Below are 23,856 nucleotides of genomic sequence, written 5' to 3' on the forward strand. Positions count from 1 at the left end.
AAACTATTTTGTAAAAAAATTTTGACCAACCAAAGAGATTATTTTTTATAAGCAATTTAACAAAAAAAAAAAAAAACAACAAAATTATAAATTTTATGTAAATTAAGAAAAACCATCTAAGTCATTAGCTTTTAAGAAAAACATTGCAAATTAGTTTAAGTATTTATTTTTATACCAATGAAAAAAAACAATAAAAACAAAATTAAAATAAAAATTTCCGGTACTTTTCTTTTATTGGAACTAGCGTCTTTGGGGTTTTGGTGAGAATGGAAATGATCACGTTTTAGCATTAAGAAAGATTTCATTTAAAAAGTCATATCCGAAGAAATACACCTCTATCGGGCCTGTTGTGCGCTCCTTAACCAGTGCCTCTGGTGGGAATCGAACTCACCACCTCCGGTCTACCAGACTAGAACACTAACCTACCGGAGGCCACTAACCTAACTTTTCAAAGATTTAGCGCTTGCATATATCAGATCACAAATTTTCAGATTTTGGTTTTAGAGGGCCTGGTTTTAAAGAAGAGAGTCCTCTCTATATTGAAAGCTTCTTTCGACAAATACAATATGTGAAGGACTCCTCTCATAAACGTTTGGGTATCAAGAGTATTAAGCTTTTTACGATGTTGAAATTGACTCGTACGACCCCATTTAGGCTTATTATAAATTACTGGTTAAGTAATCCTCAATACATCAATCCTAAACCGACTTAGTCTATAATTAAGTGAAGAGGAATTGCAACTAAAACAGCAACAATTATTCACATTATATAAGTTGGCTTCGCAGTAGCTTCTCCTGTTAGTCCAAATGTTTGCGGTATTTGCTGCTATCAACCGAAAAGCTCGGACAATGTTAGACCTTACGGTATGGATTATTCAAATAACATCGGTCTTAACGGCACAGAACAAGAAAATATCTTAACGGATCAAATCGCAGAGCTGATGTGACCAAAACGGACGATTATACGGTTACCGAACTTAATGCGCAAAATACCGATTGTTTGGCTAGATGCTGATGAGACCAACCGAACTTAATGTTTAGTTAGCTGTGGAACAGGATCTGTCAACGTGAAACCAAAGATCAGGTAAATTTCAGCCCATAAAAAGTCGGCAGCTGCACACTTTCGGTAATAGTAGCAAAATCATCATCGGTACGCATCGTGCAGTGATGGATACCGTAAGTACATTGGCAAGTAGTAGATCTAGTGAAACTCCTTTTCAACTAACGCTCAACATGGCTAATGTTGAAATATTTCCTTAAGTTGTTCTCATTTCAATCCGCTACTCTGATTGGTGGTCAAAAATCATCCACAAAAACACCATTATCATGGCTCTATAGCGCTCGACGATTGCCGAAATTTCATTTCCAGCATTTGAACACTTTGAGCTATATTCTAGTCGGTACCCACAGTACGGCTATGAACACCATAAGCATTGGTCATTGAAAAACGAGTCTCACGTACTTTTTTCACTAACATACGTTCAGAACTCACGGTAGATCGGAAAGGAAGTATTTTATGATCCAATTTCTAATAACCTTGGAATTAAGTATCGATCAATGTCGAAACATCCTACTAATTGGACCACTGAACCTTTATGATAAAAAGAAGTAAAAGAAAGAACTGAGCCTTGCGGTACTAAACTAGTTTTGAACTCATTTGATGAGATCTCATCTACAACAATTCGTTTAGAGCGATCTCTCTAAGAATGCTCAATATCGAACAATTTAGGAATATAAGAAGTAATTAATGTATATTCACCGAAAAGAAACGGCAAATATACAGTAGATCTTCAATAATGTGACCGCTAAGAAAATGATGCTGTCGGTCGATAGTTGGACTCTTAATATTTGACATACGGAGCATCTTGTTTCTAAGAAAACTGGACTTTCAGTTATGGTGAAAAGTACATGTCAGATAGTTTCGTCATTATGGCTTAGGTTTCTCAGAAATATAGAGCTTAAGCTTTTAACTCACAAATTTTGGATCAAATTGAAGCATACGATATCGATCGAAATCTCGATTTTAAAGATCGTTATACCTAAAGTTGGTGAAAACAAGAAATGAACAAAGTTTTACATTCTTATGTATCTAGAGGAGTAAGTAACTAAGGATTTTGGATTTTGCTTAAATTTGAGAATTCAAATATGAAATAAATCTGATCATAGTTCTCCTTTTAGATTTAATTTTCTATTAAAACCTATAGTTTCTGGGAAATTTAACTCAAAAACAAAATTCTTTTATATGGATAAAGTTCAGGTGCTATTTTAAAATAATTAAAATTTTATATGAAATTTTTAACACGTGTTATTTCAAGTACAAGAAATATTTGTAATAACTGCATTTATAAATACACATTTAAAAATTTAAATTAAAAACCAACAAAAATAATAATTTTATGTTGAGTTTTTGCCCCCAATAAAACAAAATAAGTAAAAATCTTGTTTCCCTTTAAAATTGTTTAACAATTTTAAACTAGTATAACAACCAACCAACCCCCTGTTGAGCCATACTAACGATAGATAATACAAAAAGGTCTTAAGGGTTAAGGTTTGTTTGGTCAATCAGCAAACAGCAGCCTTAAAACAGCAAGAAACAAAACACAATATACAGCAGCCTGGTAAGCAGCACCTTGTGTTTTTTAAGTCTGAACCCGTAAAAAAAGAGAGCGAGTTTTGTTTTACAAAACTAATTAACAAAAAAACGCGTTAAAAACAAGCCAAAAGGAAATAGAAAAACAGTAAGTTTTGTCGCGTATTTAATTATGTAAATTTATACATGAAAACTAAAAAGCGGTAAAAACATCTAACTGACCACTAATATGACCACTAGTTATATTTTTCTGTTGTTTAAAATTGTTAATCCTGCCCACATGTTTCCTAGATTTATACTTTTATGAGTAAAAAATATTAATATTAATGAACTGGGTTTATGAAGTAAATGGTCAGTTTGCAAAGTGGAGTGTTTTTTACAAAACACTCGGGCAGCAATTTTTCACACTTCGATGATTTAAAGATTATTGAACATAAATGCAATAATTAGTGGTTCTATTTGAAATATAGAGACCAATAAATGTTGTTTTTTCTATAAACAATAAACAAGGGTTTAAAATTGTTAAGCCTTAATTCAATTTTTTAAAACAAATTAAAATTTATTACTTCACCATTCTATAAAATCATTCATTCGAATTAATTCATAAGCTGAATTCCTTAGGACTTTAAAAATGTTGAATTCATTACTTGTATAATTCATTCTTTAAAGGCTTAATTCCTTGATGAATGAGTTAAATTTTTTCGAATTCAAATCTATTACAAAATAGCTTTAATCGTTTTTTCTTCATTCATTTTGTAGGGGATTAATGAAAATTTTTTAAATAAAAATGTATATACATTAGGGGGTCTTTTGTTCTTAGTTTTTAATTTTATTAATTTTAATTTTATTTTAATTTCAGCTAATTAAATATGCACTATATAAATAAGCACTATATTATAGATGAAATTAAAGTAAAATAAATATAGCCCCTATTTAATTTTACATAAATGACAAATCTTGTTCGAAGCATATTATTTATAAAGTTTTTTAAACGTTATTTTTGTGCGCCTTTTAATAATATTTTCCAAATATAACTTCAATTCGAAAAAAGTTTGAACATATACCTACGTATAAACAGAATTATAAATATTTCAAATTTGAAATAAATTTTAAATTATTTTTCAAATTAAAGATTATTTTTCCAAAATAATTGCTATCATGAGTGAATTAGAATTTTCATCTAATATGTAGATCAACCATTGATAAAAATTATGCGGTTCCTAGGCAAAAGGAAACAAGAAAGGTTTATACGAAACCAAATATAACAAATGATATATTATTTAAGAACTATTTTCAAATTAAACATTTATTTGAACAATCCTAATATACACATGCTTTAATATTTGTCATATAAATTATAATTTATTTGTTTGTAATTCAAATTTTCAAATGTACTATGTATTGGATATGGATGGAATGTAAGTTTTCATTACAGAAATTCTGATTGACGATAAATCCTTATGCTGCAGTAAATACAATAAAATACTTAAATACTATGATTAATCAGAGTTCCTATAGTTAAAAAGTACATTATTCAGAAGGAAAATCTAGCACTATAAAAGGCGTTCATTGGCTGATTCTTTTGTGTTAGGGACCGATTCTGTTTTAAGCAAACATCAACGGACTTGTTATGTTTTACGATCATAAACTCATGGTCACATACTATGTATGTATGTTTGTTTGTATATTGTACATAAATGTTATGTATCTTTATTTGCAGCAATAATGTTATAACTTAAAAATAGAAAAATGTTCTTGTGCACAGAATTTGTGTTTATTAGTCAGAATTATCATTCTTATTATACAAACTTACAAATATCAGCTGTAAAATTAGTTATTTAAAACTTATACGCATACACTCTTTTATATAGAGATAAAAAACTTAAAATTTTAAAAACCTTGAAAGTTGAAATTTTAGTTTTTGAGATACAACACTCTGGCTGCAAACGAAAGCGTTTTCATTCAGTCTACTACAAATTGAATTTAAGAAAAATTTCGTAATTCAATTTGGAGTAGATTTGAATTAAAGAAAAATTGAATCATTCAAAGCGAAATGTAATTCAAACATGAATGAATTCAGTATATGAATGATTTAAAATAAACTGAAAGCCTTTGAATTAAGCTATTGAATTAATTCCTGAGAATTAAAATAAGGATTGGAAGATTAAATTTTATATTTCTGAATTAAGATTTTGGTGAATTAAGCTCAAATTGAATTGATTAATTCGAAGCTCTGACAATAAATAATATTTTGTATTTTAATAAAAAATAGCAATTGAGCAAAATTTTTATTTTTCCCTTTAAATTTATTATTAAAACCCATTAAAAACCTTTTAAGGGTAATTTTTAATGGTTCCTATTAGAAAAATTTGAAAAAATAAAAAAAACAACTTAAACATCTAGACAATAACAATAGCACGTGAGAGTTAAAATTGAAATGACTTCCCACGCCGTTTGTAATCAACACCACTACGTTACAAACTTTACAATATAATAATAATAATAATAATAATTCCACCAACTCTATCACAATAAACATCCCTTATCGAAACAACTTTTATAATATTTTACTGCTTTTTATACGGTGTATATGAAAAAACACTATTGCTTCCCTTATTGTGAATTTAATCAAATACCTTAATAAACATTTTCTTTACATTTTAATATCCAATTGGACATTTATTCTCATCAAATATTAATACTGTGATTTTAAAAGATATTTTGGGTAAATTAAAATGTTAATGAAAGTTGAAATTTCAAGGATCTTTCTGCAAAAATTATGGAAAATTTTACTTTCGTCTTTTAATTTGATCGATCAATTTCATTGGAAAGTTTTATAGAAAATCTATTGATCTGTATGTGAACTATATAGCCAACTGTATGTCGACTCTATAGTGAAGTCTATGTCGATCCTATGATCGACTCTATAGTAAACACTATGTAGATTCTATAGTCAAATCAAAGTAGATTATGTAGTTTACACTAAGGTCGAATCTATATGCATATAGTCGACTCTATAATCAATTCTCCGCCGACCCTCTGTCGACTATACAGTTGAGTCTATAGTCTAGTCTATAGTCGAGCCTATAAGCGACTATATAGTCGAGTCTATAGGCGACTATATAGTCGAGACTATAGGCGACTATATAGTCCAGACTATAGGCGACTATATAGTCGAGACTATAGGCGACTATATAGTCGAAACTATAGGTGACTATATAGTCGAAGCTATAGGTGACTATATAGTCGAAACTATAGGTGACTATAGGCGACTATATAGTCGAAACTATAGATGACTATGTAGTCGAAACTATAGGTGACTATATAGTCGAGACTATAGGCGACTATATAGTCGAGTCTATAGTAGACTATATAGTCGAGTCTATAGCCTAGTCTATAGTCGACTATATAGTTAAGTCTAGTCATCTATATAGTCGAAACTATTGTCGACCATATAGTCGAGTCTATAGTCGAGTTTATAGTCGAGTCTATAGTCGACTATATAGTTGAGTCTACAGCCGACTACATAATCGAGTATATAGTCAAGTCTATTGTCGACTATATAGTCGAGTCTATAGTAGCAAAAAACGGAATCAGCTTTAAATATCTCCATTGCGACTTTAGTTGTAATTCCGCTGATTATTTCTTTAAGAGAATGAAAATAAGAGTTCCAATCATAGAAGAAATGAACCTATTCGGACTATAAGATTCAACCTACTCCATTGCTACGCCTAAATTGGGTAGAATTAAGGTTTTCTGCTAGTGTAAAGTATCTAGGCATCGTTCTGGGTTCCAAGCTAAGATTCTAAGTTCACATGTAGCTAATGTATCGAGGAAAGTCATAGCTAAGATTCTAAGCTCACATGTAGCTAATGTATCTGATAGTGTAAAGTATCTAGGCATCGTTCTGGGTTCCAAGCTAAGATTCTAAGCTCACATGTAGCAAATGTATCGAGGAAAGTCATAGCAATTAGGTTCAGCGCTGATGACGCCTATTTATATTGGTAATGCGTCCACTTTGCAGCTCTGCTTCCTGTTAAATGATTCAGAGTAGATCTATACTGATGGATATTAGGCTTCAACGGGTGTGGAAGGTGGCTTTCGTAATCTTTCGTTTTAAGCTTGTGTTTCTAGTAACACAATCATTGCAGCGGCATTCAGACTAAGACTGCGGGCATAAAACGATCCAGATAAGGTCTAGATCTATACATAAGGATCTTAGCTTTCAACGGATATGGAAGCTGTCATCAGTAATCCTCGTTTTAATAAAAGTATTGTAGTGAGGTGCTACATGATATACAATGTAAATATCTGAATTTGTACTAACAGCAAGCTTGCTATTAGATGTGAACCAGCTAATCCAAACCTATTCTGAACAAGAAGTCTATCTAAACACTTTTAAATGTTTTTAAAATAATGCACAAAATATCAGTCACAGATGATGCTTCAACACTTTCAAATTTTTAAAAAATCCAGCTTCTTTCTTCACAACAATATTATATTAAAAAAATTAAGTTTCAAAATAACTTCTTCCCTGCACACCACTGTCTTTTACGCCATTTCAATTTAAGATTATTTCTTTATTCAAGATTATTACTATTAAAAACTGGTACTATCAACAGGCTTCAATAGAAAATTTCTCACATTACCCACTTGTATAGAAAGCACAATAAGAATAACAGCAACAAAAACAGAAGCAAATTGTGTATTTGACCTGGTAGCTTTTCAATCCAACAGGATAAAAAATCTTTTCCTCTTTTTTTCCATTTCGAATTTCACACACAAATACAATGTGAAAAGTAAATAAAACAAGGGTGGTTATTTTATAAGTGAAGGTTGCATGGGAATCAATGTATTTTTTAAGTGTTATCCCACAACGACAACAAGAGCACACAGGACATTTAATAATCATATGTTGATTATTATAAACAATATTAACAAACACAATATGTATGTAGTTTACACAACGGAAAAAAAGAAGCAACATAATTTGATTTTTATTGTGGTGACACTCAATTAAGTGGAAAATGTCTAGTTGAGGTGGTAATTTATCTATTTTTTGTTCAGTTATATTATTTTGAATATTCATAATATTGAGTACAAAAATTAATGGTTCATTAAATTTGTAACAAAAAAAAAAATAATAAAGAATAATAATAAAATCTACATATGATTATTAAACATACACATACCTGTTTTCTTGATTGCAGTTAAATTTATGAATATTCATCAATTTACTTCAATATCTTCGATTTCTGTTGGTTACAAACCATTAGTTTTTTGGAGTATAAATCATCAATTGTATATTGAGGCTGTATTTAGGTTTTTATTACAAAAAAGTTACTTATATTTGTAGAGTTGTAAAGAGGAAAAAATTATAACGTAAACAGACTTACTTTATTCAAACATCCCTTTTTTGTTAGTAGCTTAAGTTGTTTGATTTGTGTTTGTGTGTGCATTAAATTTGGTGTTTTAATAAATTGTGTTTTCTTTCTGTTTAATGCCATGGCACTTGATTGGGATTGCTAATAATGCCTTTTTTATAATATTTAGCAGTAGCAGCGGCAGAGGTGGTAAATGTTGGAGAGTTAAGAGCCGGCTCATAGGAAGGACCACTACCTTCAGCTTTCAAAACTGCCGCGCATTTCCATTTTCTGCTATAGTTCACTGTAAAGTAGAATAAATAACAAATTGTTTTTATATTAATTTATTAAAAGTTGTTACTTACTTTTCCAAATGCGCACACAGCCATCATCACCTGTTGATATCAACATGGTTGCTAACATATTCCAACAAACCCTCCAAACGGGACAATTATGGTCAGTGTGCTTAACTGTTTGAATATCTAGTTTTGAATTACCGGAACCATCACTGAAAGTTAAAGGAACGTGTAATTACGAAGGCTGACAAAATTATAAAAAAAATAGTTCGAGTTCTCAGATCTAGTTGTGTTCTAGTTCGGTTCTAGTTCAGTTCTAGTTGAGTTCTAGTTCGGTTCTAGTTCACTTCTAGTTCAGTTCTCGTTCAGTTCTAGTTCAGTTTTAGTTCAGTTCTAGTTCAGATCTAGTTCAGTTCTAGTTCAGTTCTAGTTCAGTTCTAGTTCGGTTCTAGTTCAATTTTTGGTTCAGTTCTAGTTCGGTTCTAGTTCAGTTCTAGTTCAGTTCTAGTTCGGTTCTAGTTCAGTTCTAGTTCGGTTCTAGTTCAGTTCTAGTTCAGTTCTAGTTCAGTTCTAGTTCAGTTCTAGTTCAGTTCTAGTTCAGTTCTAGTTCAGTTCTAGTTCAGTTCTAGTTCAGTTCTAGTTCAGTTCTAGTTCAGTTCTAGTTCAGTTCTAGTTCAGTTCAGTTCAGTTCTAGTTCAGTTCTAGTTCAGTTCTAGTTCAGTTCTAGTTCAGTTCTAGTTCAGTTCTAGTTCAGTTCTAGTTCAGTTCTAGTTCAGTTCTAGTTCAGTTTTAGTTCAGTTCTAGTTCGGTTCTAGTTCAGTTCTAGTTCAGTTCAGTTCAGTTCAGTTCTAGTTCAGTTCAGTTCTAGTTCTAGTTCAGTTCAGTTCTAGTTCAGTTCTAGTTCTAGTTCAGTTCTAGTTCAGTTCTAGTTCAGTTCTAGTTCAGTTCTAGTTCAGTTCTAGTTCAGTTCTAGTTCAGTTCTAGTTCAGTTCTAGTTCAGTTCTAGTTCAGTTCTAGTTCAGTTCTAGTTCAGTTCTAGTTCAGTTCTAGTTCAGTTCTAGTTCAGTTCTAGTTCAGTTCTAGTTCAGTTCTAGTTCAGTTCTAGTTCAGTTCTAGTTCAGTTCTAGTTCAGTTCTAGTTCAGTTCTAGTTCAGTTCTAGTTCAGTTCTAGTTCAGTTCTAGTTCAGTTCTAGTTCAGTTCTAGTTCAGTTCTAGTTCAGTTCTAGTTCAGTTCTAGTTCAGTTCTAGTTCAGTTCTAGTTCAGTTCTAGTTCAGTTCTAGTTCAGTTCTAGTTCAGTTCTAGTTCAGTTCTAGTTCAGTTCTAGTTCAGTTCTAGTTCAGTTCTAGTTCAGTTCTAGTTCAGTTCTAGTTCAGTTCTAGTTCAGTTCTAGTTCAGTTCTAGTTCAGTTCTAGTTCAGTTCTAGTTCAGTTCTAGTTCAGTTCTAGTTCAGTTCTAGTTCAGTTCTAGTTCAGTTCTAGTTCAGTTCTAGTTCAGTTCTAGTTCAGTTCTAGTTCAGTTCTAGTTCAGTTCTAGTTCAGTTCTAGTTCAGTTCTAGTTCAGTTCTAGTTCAGTTCTAGTTCAGTTCTAGTTCAGTTCTAGTTCAGTTCTAGTTCAGTTTCAGTTCTAGTTCAGTTCTAGTTCAGTTCTAGTTCAGTTCTAGTTCAGTTCTAGTTCAGTTCTAGTTCAGTTCTAGTTCAGTTCTAGTTCAGTTCTAGTTCAGTTCTAGTTCAGTTCTAGTTCAGTTCTAGTTCAGTTCTAGTTCAGTTCTAGTTCAGTTCTAGTTCAGTTCTAGTTCAGTTCTAGTTCATTCTAGTTCAGTTCTAGTTCAGTTCTAGTTCAGTTTCTAGTTCAGTTCGATTCAGGTTCAGTTCTAGTTCAGTTCTAGTGCAGTTCTAGTTCAGTTCTAGTCAGTTCTAGTTCAGTTCTAGTTCAGTTCTAGTTCAGTTCTAGTTCATTCTAGTTCAGTTCTAGTTCAGTTCTAGTTTCAGTTCTAGTTCAGTCTAGTTCAGTTCTAGTTCAGTTCTAGTTCAGTTCTAGTTCAGTTCTAGTTCAGTTCTAGTTCAGTTCTAGTTCAGTTCTAGTTCAGTTCTAGTTCATCTAGTTCAGTTCTAGTTCAGTTCTAGTTCAGTTCTAGTTCAGTTCTAGTTCAGTTCTAGTTCAGTTCTAGTTCATTCTAGTTCAGTTCTAGTACAGTTCTAGGTACAGTTCTAGTTCAGTTCTAGTTCAATTCTAGTTCAGTTCAGTCTAGTTCTAGTTCAGTTCTAGTTCAGTTCTAGTTCAGTTCTAGTTCAGTTCTAGTTCAGTTCTAGTTCAGTTCTAGTTCAGTTCTAGTTCATTCTAGTTCAGTTCTAGTTCAGTTCTAGTTCAGTTCTAGTTCAGTTCAAGTTCAGTCCTAGTTCTGTTCTAGTTCATATGTACCTACAAAAAGGAAAATAAACAAAACAAGACTTACGCGACTCCTCGTATATTAACAATATATAAATCTTTGCTGGCCACTGCCAACATATGGAAACTACGACCAGCATTTGGAGCAAAAGCCAAATCTGTAACAGGATCAGTTATATCATTAATCGTATCCACTTTAACACACTTTCTGGCATTTTCACTATAGGCAAATATAAAAACTTTGCCGGTAATAGTAGCAGTTTCATCACTTCCAGCCTAATTAATAAAAAAACAATCATTAATAGGTTTTCTATTATAATATAATTTGCACATACCGCTAACAATTGTGACGACAGCTTATAGGTCGATGTATTCCAAGACAAACAGCTTAAAGGCAATTTATTTGTGATTTCATGTTGAACCGGCCAATTGCTTAAATTCATTATATCCGGCGCTTCATAAATACGAATAACACCATCTGCTGATGCAGTAGCCAATAGTAAACCTAAATATTTGGGTGCAAACTCCACATCAGTAACACTGGTGCGTGAATCCACTAGAACTGTACGTTTAACCCAACGTCTAGCAGGAGTCATGGTGGCAGCTACTTTTTCTCCCAACACCTCTTCCCATACCGAGGCGGTACGATCGAAAGAACACGAGGCTAAAACTTGACCAAATTCCGGATGAGCCCAAGATACCCGCCATATAGAACCGGAATGTGCCTTCCAACTAGAGGTTACCGACCATTTTCCCTGTTCATTTTCATCCCATATCTGCAAGCAAAAAAAACACATTTTATCAAAGTTTTTCTTGTACAAAACACAGCCATCTTAATTTGCGCGCTTACTTTTACTGTCTGGTCACTGGAACAAGTAGCCATGCGGCGTCCATAATAATCAAATACCACATCGTGTATAACATCTTTATGATCAACAACAATGGATTCTACTTCAAACATTTTTATTTATTTTTCTTAATTTTCACAGCTTTTTGAACACCGCAAAAATAAAACACAACTGTAAACAAAAAAACAGTGGGAAAATGTGTGAAGAAATTGCGATAGTACAGGGTTGTTAACAAACATATGATTGCAAAAGTATTGCCAGCGGTAAAAAGCAACGAAGAAACTTTCTCTCTTAAATTTTATTTTCTCTTTTATCAAGCAATTAGTGATGCCACATTTTATTATCATAGAAAAATCAATCAGTGTTGATTGTAAGAAATAATTATCGTTATTTATAATTAATTATTAATTGTACTAGTCAAAATCTATGATACGACATCATGATACAACCATAAGATATTATTATGATACGACATGAAAGCGCCTCACATAATATCAAAGAACTGAAATTTCATATAAGTTCTTTGCGTTAACTATGATAATGTTGGAAAAACTTTAAAAAAGACCTTTTTATCATTTGACCAAATATTGACCCAGAACTAAATTTTTCAGAAACGGTATCTTAAAATAAACCAAATTTCAATTTTCGGTGGGAACGTCAGTAACTTATTCTTTTTCCATACATACGGAGCCATCGTATGTATGCATATACTTTATGGGGTACCTTCTCACGATGGTGAAGGCTATAAAAACAAGAGGCTAATATTTATAACATGATTTTAATCTAATAAATTATTTATATAATAACCTGTAATATAAATTACAGATTATTCGTGAAATTTTAATAATAATAACAATTATGAATAGAGTGTAATATTTTATAAGATTACCCTTAACACTAATCAACAGTTATCAGTAAAGTACTCTTTAACTACCGTTATCACAAAATATAAAAATATTGCAAAAACTTGATAAGTCATAAATCGAAAATAAAAAGTAATCATTACATCACGAACGAAATAAACAGGATTTTTTATATACATATACATACATAATTTTGAACACAAAAAAGGACCGATATTGAAAAAAATTGGAAACATTGAAGAAAAAGCTATCTAAACTCCTTTGTCCAATTTTTTCTATGGCCAATAGGTGAAAAGTTACACTCATTTGAAAAACCCCAAAATTACCAAAATGCCTAACATTGACGCCCTTTAACTCGGGCAGTTCTTGACCGATAGAGTTGACAATTTGTGTCTGGCCTACTATACAATAGCTTTGGTGCAAATTTCATCCAAATCGATTTTTCAAATTGTGTCACTTGACACGAAATTGTCCACATGCATGTGGTGAATATTTTTGAATGTACCATTTTTTAAAATCTTTCTCTGAGTATTAAATCAAAAGTTTAAAAAATTAAATATTTTTAATTCAATTTAAAATAGACAGAAAACTTTTATAATAGAAAATTTAGATAAATTTATAGTTATTTGAATTCAAATAAAATTTATATTTTTCAGAGAGAATTTAAATTTCAATAGGAATGGTAGAAAACTTGTTTAATTCAATTTGTAAGTAGCTGAATGCAAGCAAAATCTAATCATTCAGGAATAAGAATTAATTCTCGGGAATGAAGTGAGCACGGGGAATAAGTTAAAAGTATTGATAATTATTTATTTAATGTTACTAACAATTCGAATTAGGGTTCCATAAATCGATTTTCGAACTATCTTGTAAGAAATAAATCGAATGTAATTAATTAATAATAATTAAATTAAAAGTCAATATCAAAAATTTCAATAAGTCGACTTTTATTTTTAACTACAAAACCCAAATTTGAATTTTTCGAAATTACCGTAATCTTTTAATTACGGTGAAATGGCAATACTTCTCCACCTACCCTTTAATAAAAGAAAAACAACAACAATAATAAATAAGACCAGAAAAAAGAGAGAGAAAAACAAACTGTAAACATAAATGATGCCATATGATTTTTCATTGGTTCTCTTTTACATAAAAATAGTGGAAATTTTTCTATAAATTCTACTATTATTTGAAGTACAATTTGCGATCTAATATTATTTTATTGAAACCAATAAAAACTGCAATTCATTATATTTATTGCGTAGTCTTTTGATTAAGGAATTTTTATCTTATCTTACAAGAATAAAATCAAAGCATTTCATAGTTTTTGGTTAGTGGCATCACTGACTTAACGGTGAGAAATGAGAGAGAGAACATTTCCCAAATAACCGCACATCGCATTACAATAAAGTTCATTTACGGAAGTTATTGTTATTAGCAAAGGAAAAAATATTAAATAAAAGAAGAAATTAATTACTTCTAGTGTTATTGATTAAACAAAATGAAAAATATGTATTAATAAATGTAAATTAACAAAATAAATTAGCAACACTTAAATATAACAAGTGTAAACAGAAAGAAAAAGTAAAATTTTCTTAAGGAGAAAAAAACTTGTCAAACGAAAAGAAAAAAAACAGACCAGTGAAAAAAGTTTTTGTGTTCATTTTGCATTTTAACTAAAAAAATAATTATTTAAAAAACCACAAAAGACAACTACAAATATTTAAGAAAAAATGGAAGCAGGTAATGGATCATTTTTTGTTAATTTTCAAGGGTTTTTGTTTAAGTTTTTATTCAAGCTTTTTCTTTCCTAAACATCAGGCCATAAGGCGTCAACATCAGGTGATTTTTTTCACTACTGTATATTTTATGTGTACTAAAAAAATATGTGAAATTGTCTTTAAAGAGGGTTAATCACCCCTCTTATTAGAAGGAACGAAAGTGAAAAATTATTCACCTACCTTTCTACGCACTAAAAAAATAATATTTGTAAAATTTTGTTTTAAAATTTTTAGTTTAACTTTTTAAAAAGTACTACATATTTGTAATTCCAAAAATTTATATTTTTTTCTTTTAATTTTCTTTTTTTACTCTTATTATTTATGTGTGTATATAAGTATGTATGTAGTTTTGTTGTTAAGTTTTTTTTTCTTATTGGGTTTCTCTTTGTAATTGCGTCTCTTCTCTTCCTCTATTGTATTATGTTAATTTGTTCTAAGTTGTTTTTATTTCTTATTTACTCGAGAATTTCTCTTTAAAACAACAACCACGCTGTTTTTATGTTTTTTTTTGTACATAATCACTAGAATTTTGCAGTTTTTTACTCATGCTGACCTTGGTTTCCTATTGGATGTAAAACCTCGCGCCATATCAATACATGTGCTAAATCTTCGAATTAGAATTTGTATTAGTGTAGGTTAAGCACAGATATGTCATTTTGGTGCTTTTTCAGATTGATTTTAGTGTTTTTTGGAATAGAAAGCTTCTTTAATTAATTTTGATAATTATTTATTTTATATGCCTACAACGATCGAAATCTATAATCAAGTCTATAGAATGGTAGGTAGTCATGACTATAACATATTTTAGACTATATTCAAATTATAGAATGGTCTATTGTCGATACTATTGAATAGTCTATAGTCAAGACTATAGTATGGTCTATAGCCGCATCAATAGAATAGATTATAGAGTGGTGTATATTCGAGACTATAGAATGGTATATAGTCAAGACTATAGAATTGTATATAGTAAAAACTATAGAATTGTATACAGTCAAAACTATAGAAGTGTATATAGTCAAAACTATACAAGTGTCTATAGTCAGTTGAGATTATAGACCATTCTATGTTCGAGACTATATAATGGTCTATAGTCAATATTACCGAATGATCTATATTCAAGACTATAGAACGGTCTATAAAATACTATAGAAAAGTCTATAGTCGAGATTATAGAATAGTCTATAGGTGAGACTATAATTTTGTCTGAAGTTAAGACATTGGAACAGCTTATATAAAGGTCTATACTCAAGACTATAGATAGAGTTGTCAATAGTCAAGACATTTTAATGGTGTATAGTCGAGACTATGTCATGGTCTTCAGTTGAGACTATAGACCATACTATGTTCGAGACTATAGTCAATATTATCGAATGATCTATATTCAAGACTATAGAACGTTCTATAGAAGACTATAGAACGGTCTATAGTCAAGACTATCGAATGGATTGTAGTAAAGACTACAGATTTGTCTTAAGTCAAGATTATAGTCTGGTCTATAAAAAGATCTTAAAAAAATTTAAATCTTAAAAAAAATTTTAAAAATACTAGCGATTTTTTGTAAAAGAAAAGTTGACAACTTTGTCCAAGTAAGCATGTCTCTAGTTAATATTATATATAATTTTTATACAAACATACATTCCGAATGAATGGAATTGAGAATGTGTAACATCTAAGAGCATTCCTAATAATTTCTTTTGGTATGACGTTATTGAAATGAGAATTTCAAAACTGACTATATGTTTAGGGGCCCGATAAACAGTTAGCTGGTGTGTGTCTTATCTGTCATACATATCCACTTAAGGTTTTTTCCCTCTACAACTACCTTGATCGAGCTATATCTTTAATAAAAAAAAATACTAAAATATTAGATTTACGATTACTAAACAATAACTTGAAATGTCTAGCTATCAAATATACAAAATTAGAAATTCCTCCCTCTTTATGAGGTTTTATTTAAACGCATGTATAACTTTTTAAGATAATTGATAATTATTATTATGAATAATAAATTCATAATAATAATAATACACTACTTAAGTTGTAATCGTATGATATCAAAAAAATAACGCAATTTGTTGATACAGTTGTGTTAAGAATTATAGAATCAATCAGTGGAAAAATTCTATGTTATGGAAGTTGAAGTGTTGTTTCCTTTTTTTTTAATTTTATAGAGTTGAGTATTGAATACTGAGATAAGTTATCATGATTTAAAAATTAAGTAATAGATTTCATATTTTGAAAAAATACCAAATCATTGTTATTAAAAATTATCAAAGTTAAAGCGAAACACCCAAAAAGTTATTTTAAGAATTTTTCATATAACGACAGAAGTGGAATTTCTTTATTTTGTTGTTAAAAGTGTTCTGTTATCAAAAATCGTTTGCTTTAAAAACGATTTTTGATAAGCTGTTACCTTCTATTTTTGATTTACTTTTTTATTTAGCATTTAAAGTGATTCCTTATACCTATTCACTTTGATCACACTTATTAGCAACGTGATTATTGTACAATATATTCTTTATTTCTATGCTAATTCCATTTCACTCTTATTATCAAATTTAAACAATTTTCTTTAAAATTTTAATTCATTAAGTTAATTTGCTAGCACGAACCTAATAAATGTTTAAGTTTATACATGTCAGCTAAAATAGAAACAAAACAAAATTAATCAATAATAAAAATTAACCTTTCACAAGTTATCACTACAAATTATAGCATAAAAAAAACTGCTTTCGCTTCTCAAAGAATTCTTAAGCGTGGTGTCATTTACTAGTTTATACCTGTATTAAATGCCACAAAGTATTATTAGTTTATATATGAAAGTTGGTGTTTCATAAATGTTTAAATAATTTCTTTGGCTCAAAGTTCAGAAAAAGAAAGTTCATCAATAGATATGATTTACTCTGATTATATTAAATCATTAGTGGTTTTGTCTTATACCGGTTTCTTGTTAATGAAACAAAAATTTTTAGTGCTTTTAGTTTTAAAATGTTCATTAAAGTTTTTTGTATCTTCCTAGTGCTACAGAATACCAAGTTATATTTGATACAGAGTTAGTATAAATTGTAAAATTTTTGTAGAAAATATATATCGAAAAGATTTTGTATGTAATCAGGACTGTAAACTGGTCTATAAATAAGTTAATAGGCTGATCAATAGTTAAGACTGAATTTAAGACTAAAGACTGATTTACAGTTATGATTATAGATTAATCGCTGAAGACTGATCTATATGCAATACAATATACTGATCAGCAGTTAATACTATAAAATGATCAGTGGTCAACATTATAGAATTATCTTTATTAAGGACTAGTCAAGGTCTATAGTCAAGAATATATATACTGATCTATAGTCAAGACTACAAACTGATCTATAGTCAAGACTATAGACTCATTTATAATCAGGACTATAGACTGATCTATAGCCAAGGCTATAAACTGATCTACAGTCAAGACTATAGAAAGATCTATAGTCAAGACTATAGACAGATCTATAGTCAATACTGTAGACTGATCTATAGTCAAGACTAAAGACTGATCTATAGTCAAGACTATAGACTGATCTATAGTCAAGACTATAGACTGATCTATAGGCAAGACTATAGACTGATCTATAGGCAAGACTATAGACTGATCTATAGGCAAGACTATAGACTGATATATAGGCAAGACTATAGACTGATCTATAGGCAAGACTATAGACTGATCTATAGTCAAAACTGCAGACTGATTTTTAGTCAAGACTATTGACTGATCTATACTCAAGACTGCAAACAATATACTGATCTATAGATGAGATAATAGACTGGTATATAGTCGAACCTATAGTCTGATCTTTAGTCGAGGTAATAGCCTGATCTATAGTCTAGGCTATAGCCTGATCTATAGTCGAGTCTATAGACGAGTCTATAGACTGATCTATAAGTCTAAAGTCAAGATGTAGACTGATCTATACTTAAATCAATAGTCAAGATTATTGACTGATCTATAGCCAAGACTTTATACTGATCTACAATCAATACTATAGACTGTCCTATAGTCAACACTATAGACTGATCTATAATCAAGACTGCAGTCTGATCTATAATCAAGACTGCAGTCTGATCTATAGTCAAGACTGCAGACTGATCTATAGTCAAGACTACAGACTGATCTATAGTCAAGACTTTAGACAAATCTATAGACTGATCTATAGTCATTACTAAAGATCTGCCTTCAGCGTAGTCTTTCCAATCAACTTTATATTGTTTCAAATATTCAATTCCACTCTGTATATTATTTATAACCTTGACATTCATATTTAATGAAAAGTTTAGTTAACGTTTAATAACAATATATATTTATACCACATACAATAGTATTTTTATGTAAAAAATACTTATATAAAATATTTTATAACAAAACAATTATAAAATATATTAAAACATCAGATTCATTATGTCATTTCCAAGCAGATATACCAACAAAACAGTCGTACTTAACAAAAAAAAAAAATTCCAAAAACAGAAGAAAAAAACATGAATATTAAAAGGAAAATTTATACGCTAAAGTGTCGTATCATTTTCTTATCAAAAATCAACTTAAATTCTCCTCCTCACAATCTAAATTAAAATTGCATGTTAACAGTAGTTTATAAAAAAACAAATTAAACATTTTTTTTCTCTATATATTTATAAGAAAACACACCATACTGTATATTTATTTATATACATACATATGTATATATGTATGTATTTAAATTATGTATGTTTTTTATAACTCTCAAGCTTTTTTGCTCGCGCGACCTGTAGAAAATATAAAAAAAGAAATAATTTTAATCTATGAATGCTTTCCATACTACACATCGACAACCTGTGGCTAATATTATTATTGGGTCTTCTTCTTCTTTCTATTAAACACACATACATAAAACACACAGTGGGGCGCATAAAAGTAGCACATGTTGTAACTAAATAGATTTTGAAGGGCTATATATCGGTCTCGAGTTGCTGGACTATTGATTGAATGAATATTACCATCACTTTTACCCTATCACGACTAAAGACTGATATATCGATAATACTATAAACTGAATTACAGACAAGACCATAGACAGATTTATAGTCAAGGCTATAGACTGATCTATAGACAAGAATTTAAACTTATCTATAGATCAGACTATATGTATTCTGATCTAAAGTCAAGACTAAATATTGGTCTCGAATTGCTGCACTAGTGATCGAATGAATATAACTATCACTTTTACCCTATTACGACTAAAAACTGATCTATCGACAAGACTATAAACTGATCTATAGACAAGATTATAGCCCGAACTATAGTCAATACTATGGACTCATCTATATTCAAAACTGATCTATCGACAAGACTATAAACTGATCTATAGACAAGATTATAGTCCAAACTATAGTCAATACTATGGACTCATCTATGTATATTCAAGAATATAAACTTATCTATAGTTCACACTAAATGTATACTTTGTTTTTTTCCAACAAGTTTTGATCGGTTTCATCTGGTATGTCTACAGACAGATCATCTAATAAAAGAAATTATTAATTAATCACATCTTTGACCTGTTGATGGTACAAAGTATCGCATGCTGTCTTTTTGTTTTCTTAAATTTAATCTATATTTAGTTAAATGACAATCATTTTTTTTTTGTGTGGGTTTGAAATTTGTACTTTGAATTAGAATCGAAATATTAATAAATTAAGAAAAAATCTTTAGCAGCAGCATGTTACTTTTAAAAGTAAATAATAAATTAAGGGAATAGAAGTCAAGTAGGCTATCTCTCCTTTTCAAAGCTGCAAAGTTCGGCAGAGAAATTTGTTTTGCAAAATGTAATTATTCTCGTAATTGGACATCTACAGAAACTGAGCAAAGCATTTAAATCTGCTCATTGTTTTTCTACTTTCATTAAGTTTATGTACTTTTTCACTACCAAACTTTTTGTTATGATCTGCTATTTACCTTCTCACCACTGTATTCCAAATGTTTTCAATTTTCTTTCTATTTTTTTTTCTTAACAAAAAAAATATTTCAATAGGAATTGATAATGGTTAACGTTGAATAGACTCTCGTTTAGTCGCTAGCAAGTTGTCGACGTTTTAAGACCATTTAAAAATTTAAACTTTATGGTCGGTCACCAAGCTCTATTTGTCGCGTGTTTCCTAATATTAACAGAACACCAAAACTAATTTAAATAAAAAAAATCCAATTTCGAAAATATGTTTTTAAATATTTCTTATTAAAAAGCTTTAACTAAAAAAAATCATTAAAATACTAAAAACTGTTAAGTTTAACAAAATGACAAATAGAATTTATAACAATTTAAAGTGAAAACTAAAATAAAGTTAAAAAATTAAAAAAAGTTTACAAAATTAGCACAATAAACCAACTTAAAACAACAACGATTTTTAAGCAAACAAGTTCAAGGTAATGATGAACTCAATTCCTAAAAAAAGTATAAAAAATGTGAGCAGTTTTATTTCTATATATAAAAAAACAACAATAACTTAAAAAAATACCATGGAACTGGTATTATTAGTAATAAAAAATTAAAATCCTTTTGGGAAAAAACAAAATTTTTGCAAATTTTCTTAATTTAACCTTAACAAAACTAGTTTTTTAAGAATTTTTTAAAAAAAAAGTTTCCACTAAAATGCGTGTTTAACAATATAACTAAAAATATTCATAATTAATAAATCTCTTCATATAAAATTATATTTAAATTAGTAATCACCAAATAAGCAAAAAAATCAATGTTAAAATTTTAATTTAAATTTATGTTTTAACGTGTAAACTAAAGAAATTGCGTTTTAAATATTGGCAATATACAAAAACCCATTATTATTCCAATCATTGAGGAAATTTTTTGGTTTTTTTAATATTTCTTTTTTTAATAGCTTTATATTTTGTTAAAATAGCAGACAAAAGACTATTAAAAAAATTAAAATATATTGCTAATTTTTTGTAAATTTTGTTTCCACAAAAGAAATGAACAAAAACATAAGAGGTTTAGAAGCAATGTTGACAATCTCTACTTTTGTAGATTCTGAAATGAAGCAGCTTGTCGCGGCTTCTTATCATTTTGTAAATTACAAATTCTGTTTTGGGAACAGATTTCCTCTTGTCATCTGTTTTGCAAAATCAAATTATTTACATTTATGATTGACATATTACTGAATAATAAGAATATTTGTATATTTATTGTGGTTTACAATATTACTTACGTCAAAAATTTCAGAATTAGCAAATTAATTTATTCTCATTAATGTTTAAAGTATTGCTTAATTTGCTAAATATTTCTTTTATATTGCAATCAAAATATTAAACGATTACAAATGTCAAAACAAAGGCAAATTACGTCAATATGTGCTACGCATGCAAAATGTTAAATTCTTAAATTTACAAAAGTTAGTCGCAATAGTAATTCATGTTTAAAAATTAAAAAAAAAACACATATTCAGCTTGACGAATCTTGTACACCCTACACTATAGCGCATTTTAAAAAATATTTTTTTCTAAATTTTTAAAAATTTTTGTTTTTAAATAAAATATTTTTTTAAGTGGGACTCGAACTCGAGCTTAAAATAATATTAAATAAACATTTTTTCAAATTTTTTTTATATATTAAAAATAAAATCTGAAAAATCCTTTCAGAATAGTGTTTTTAAAAATATAATTTTTTAATTTAATTTTTTTTAATATGATATTTTTTGTTTCTATTTTTTTCCATTTTTTATTTTTTTTTTTTTTTTCAAAAAAATCCGAATTTCATTCATAAATAATTTCCATCCCTGATTTTAGTTGTTAATTGTGAGAAATTTTGTGTATAATAAAAACAAAACAACAAAAACGTATAATGTTGTTGTTGTGGCCGATATTTCTTTCCTGGGAACTATAAAGAATCAGGTTATATATAAAAGTAAAATGAAGACCTTACAAACATATGGACAGATTTTACGAAGGTGAAGGCTTTCAAAATCGGACTTTTTATGAAAAATCGTTTAAACCAATTATGCTAAAATAAAAATGCTGATGTGAATATTCATTGTTGCAAATGCTTAACAATTAATTGACAGTTTTGTTTTGTGTTTTGACATGAATACCGCCTTTATTCTTTAAGTTGAGTTTATTGACGTTTAACCTTGATTAGTTTTTTAGTTAAAATATTATTGAATTTGATGAAAATTACAAAAGGAAGAATAGATTAGAAGATTAGCAATGTTTTAAAACATAAGCTTTATACAATTTTAATGAAAGGAAGAATAGAAAAGAAACGTTGGAATAACATTTTTGCACACATTTTAGCATTTTTTATTAATATAATAAATCTTGATTAAAGATTTAATATTAAGACGCAACAACATTAAATCAATGATACATTTAGCAGATAATCCCAGCAAAAAAAAAAAACTTTCAAAGAATCAAAATAGAAGAATAAATCTTAGATACGTTCATTTTTGATTTCAAAAGTAGAAAAATAAGAATAATTACATAAAATAGATTTAAAAATAACTCAGGGCCAACAACAATTTAAAAAAAGTCGAAGTTTTCTAAATGTAAAGATATCTCGAAGAAGTAACAAGTTATAACAAAGGTTATATCTCTATTTTAAAGTCAACAGATTGAACTTTCGTACGACATAACAATATTTAGAAATAAAGAGGGTTTTATACGGTTATAACCTCTCAAATGTGGATAAAAACGGGGTTTTAAACTTTAGCACACGATATCTCCAAAAACTTAGATTCAGCATAATGCGAACCTTTAGGAGAGTATACTTTGTTCTAGATTTATAGGCGCTTTAAGTACTTTGTACTTAAATTATAAAAAGTTTGATATAGAGTGGATATTACTTTTATTGAGAAGTTAAAACTAAGCACTTAGTACTAATTTCGAAGTGGTGATAATGCAATTCTATTGGAAACACTTAGTACTTTGTCTAACTTGTAAATTTTTTGTAAAAATTTAAAAAAGCATCACTGTTTATAATTAGATTTAATTATTATTTAAACATTTTAAAAAAATATTTGTCTTAATGGAAAAAAAAAATATTTTATAAAAACCGCAGTAAAAATAACTAAACAGACAAAAATAATTTAAAATCAGAAATAGAAGGCATTGACCTGAGTCTTGACGTTCACACTTATACAAATACTTAAATTTTTTTCGATATAATACAAATTTTATTCATAGATTTGAAATGATATAAATTACTTTTATTTAGTATTGCGTTTGGTATTGTTGTTATTATTTTGGAATAAATAAATATTAATTAACATTTTTATATAAAATGAACATTGCACTTAATGAAATGAACAGAAAAAAAACTTACACAAGAAAATATTTTAAAAATGTGTACATATTTTTAATTAAGTATAGACCTTTATTTTACAAAAAAAGGTCTCTTGTTTCTAGTTCTGTTTATAAGCATATTTAACCTATAATCAATTCAATTTGGTTAATATAAATATTAATTATACAATTTTGTTTGTATTAAGTGTCTTCTTTTTGAGTTAATTTCTTTTTTAGACTTTATTTTCATTTAACCCTTAAATGGCAGGGCCAGAAAAGGCCTCTAGTTTAAACTATAGTTTTCTTAATTTCCTTTTTTCTCTGATTTAATGATTAATATGAATAATTTGTTATCATTAAATATATAAAACTTTAAATGAATTAATCTGTTTTTGCTTTTTTTATAGCTCATCCCATCAGGTG

The 23,856-nt window shown here is 28.9% G+C and overlaps 1 protein-coding gene across 1 annotated transcript; it reads right to left on the bottom strand.

The window, feature by feature from the left end:
• Positions 1-7,888: 7,888 nt before the first annotated feature.
• On the bottom strand, positions 7,889-11,678 carry LOC119616116 (nucleoporin seh1). Its single transcript, XM_037972323.1, has 5 exons — positions 11,485-11,678; positions 10,970-11,410; positions 10,702-10,910; positions 8,318-8,460; positions 7,889-8,256 (listed from the first exon to the last, which is right to left on the bottom strand). The coding sequence occupies exons 1-5, from the start codon at positions 11,593-11,595 to the stop codon at positions 8,087-8,089; spliced, it is 1,074 nt and encodes a 357-aa protein (XP_037828251.1). The 5' UTR covers positions 11,596-11,678; the 3' UTR covers positions 7,889-8,086.
• Between the last annotated feature and the right edge of the window lie 12,178 nt (positions 11,679-23,856).

The sequence above is a fragment of the Lucilia sericata genome, unplaced genomic scaffold (genome assembly GCF_015586225.1).
Source record: "Lucilia sericata isolate MDLA Ls3-8-SP2 unplaced genomic scaffold, ASM1558622v1 Contig000058F_arrow, whole genome shotgun sequence".
Lineage (NCBI taxonomy): Eukaryota > Metazoa > Arthropoda > Insecta > Diptera > Calliphoridae > Lucilia > Lucilia sericata.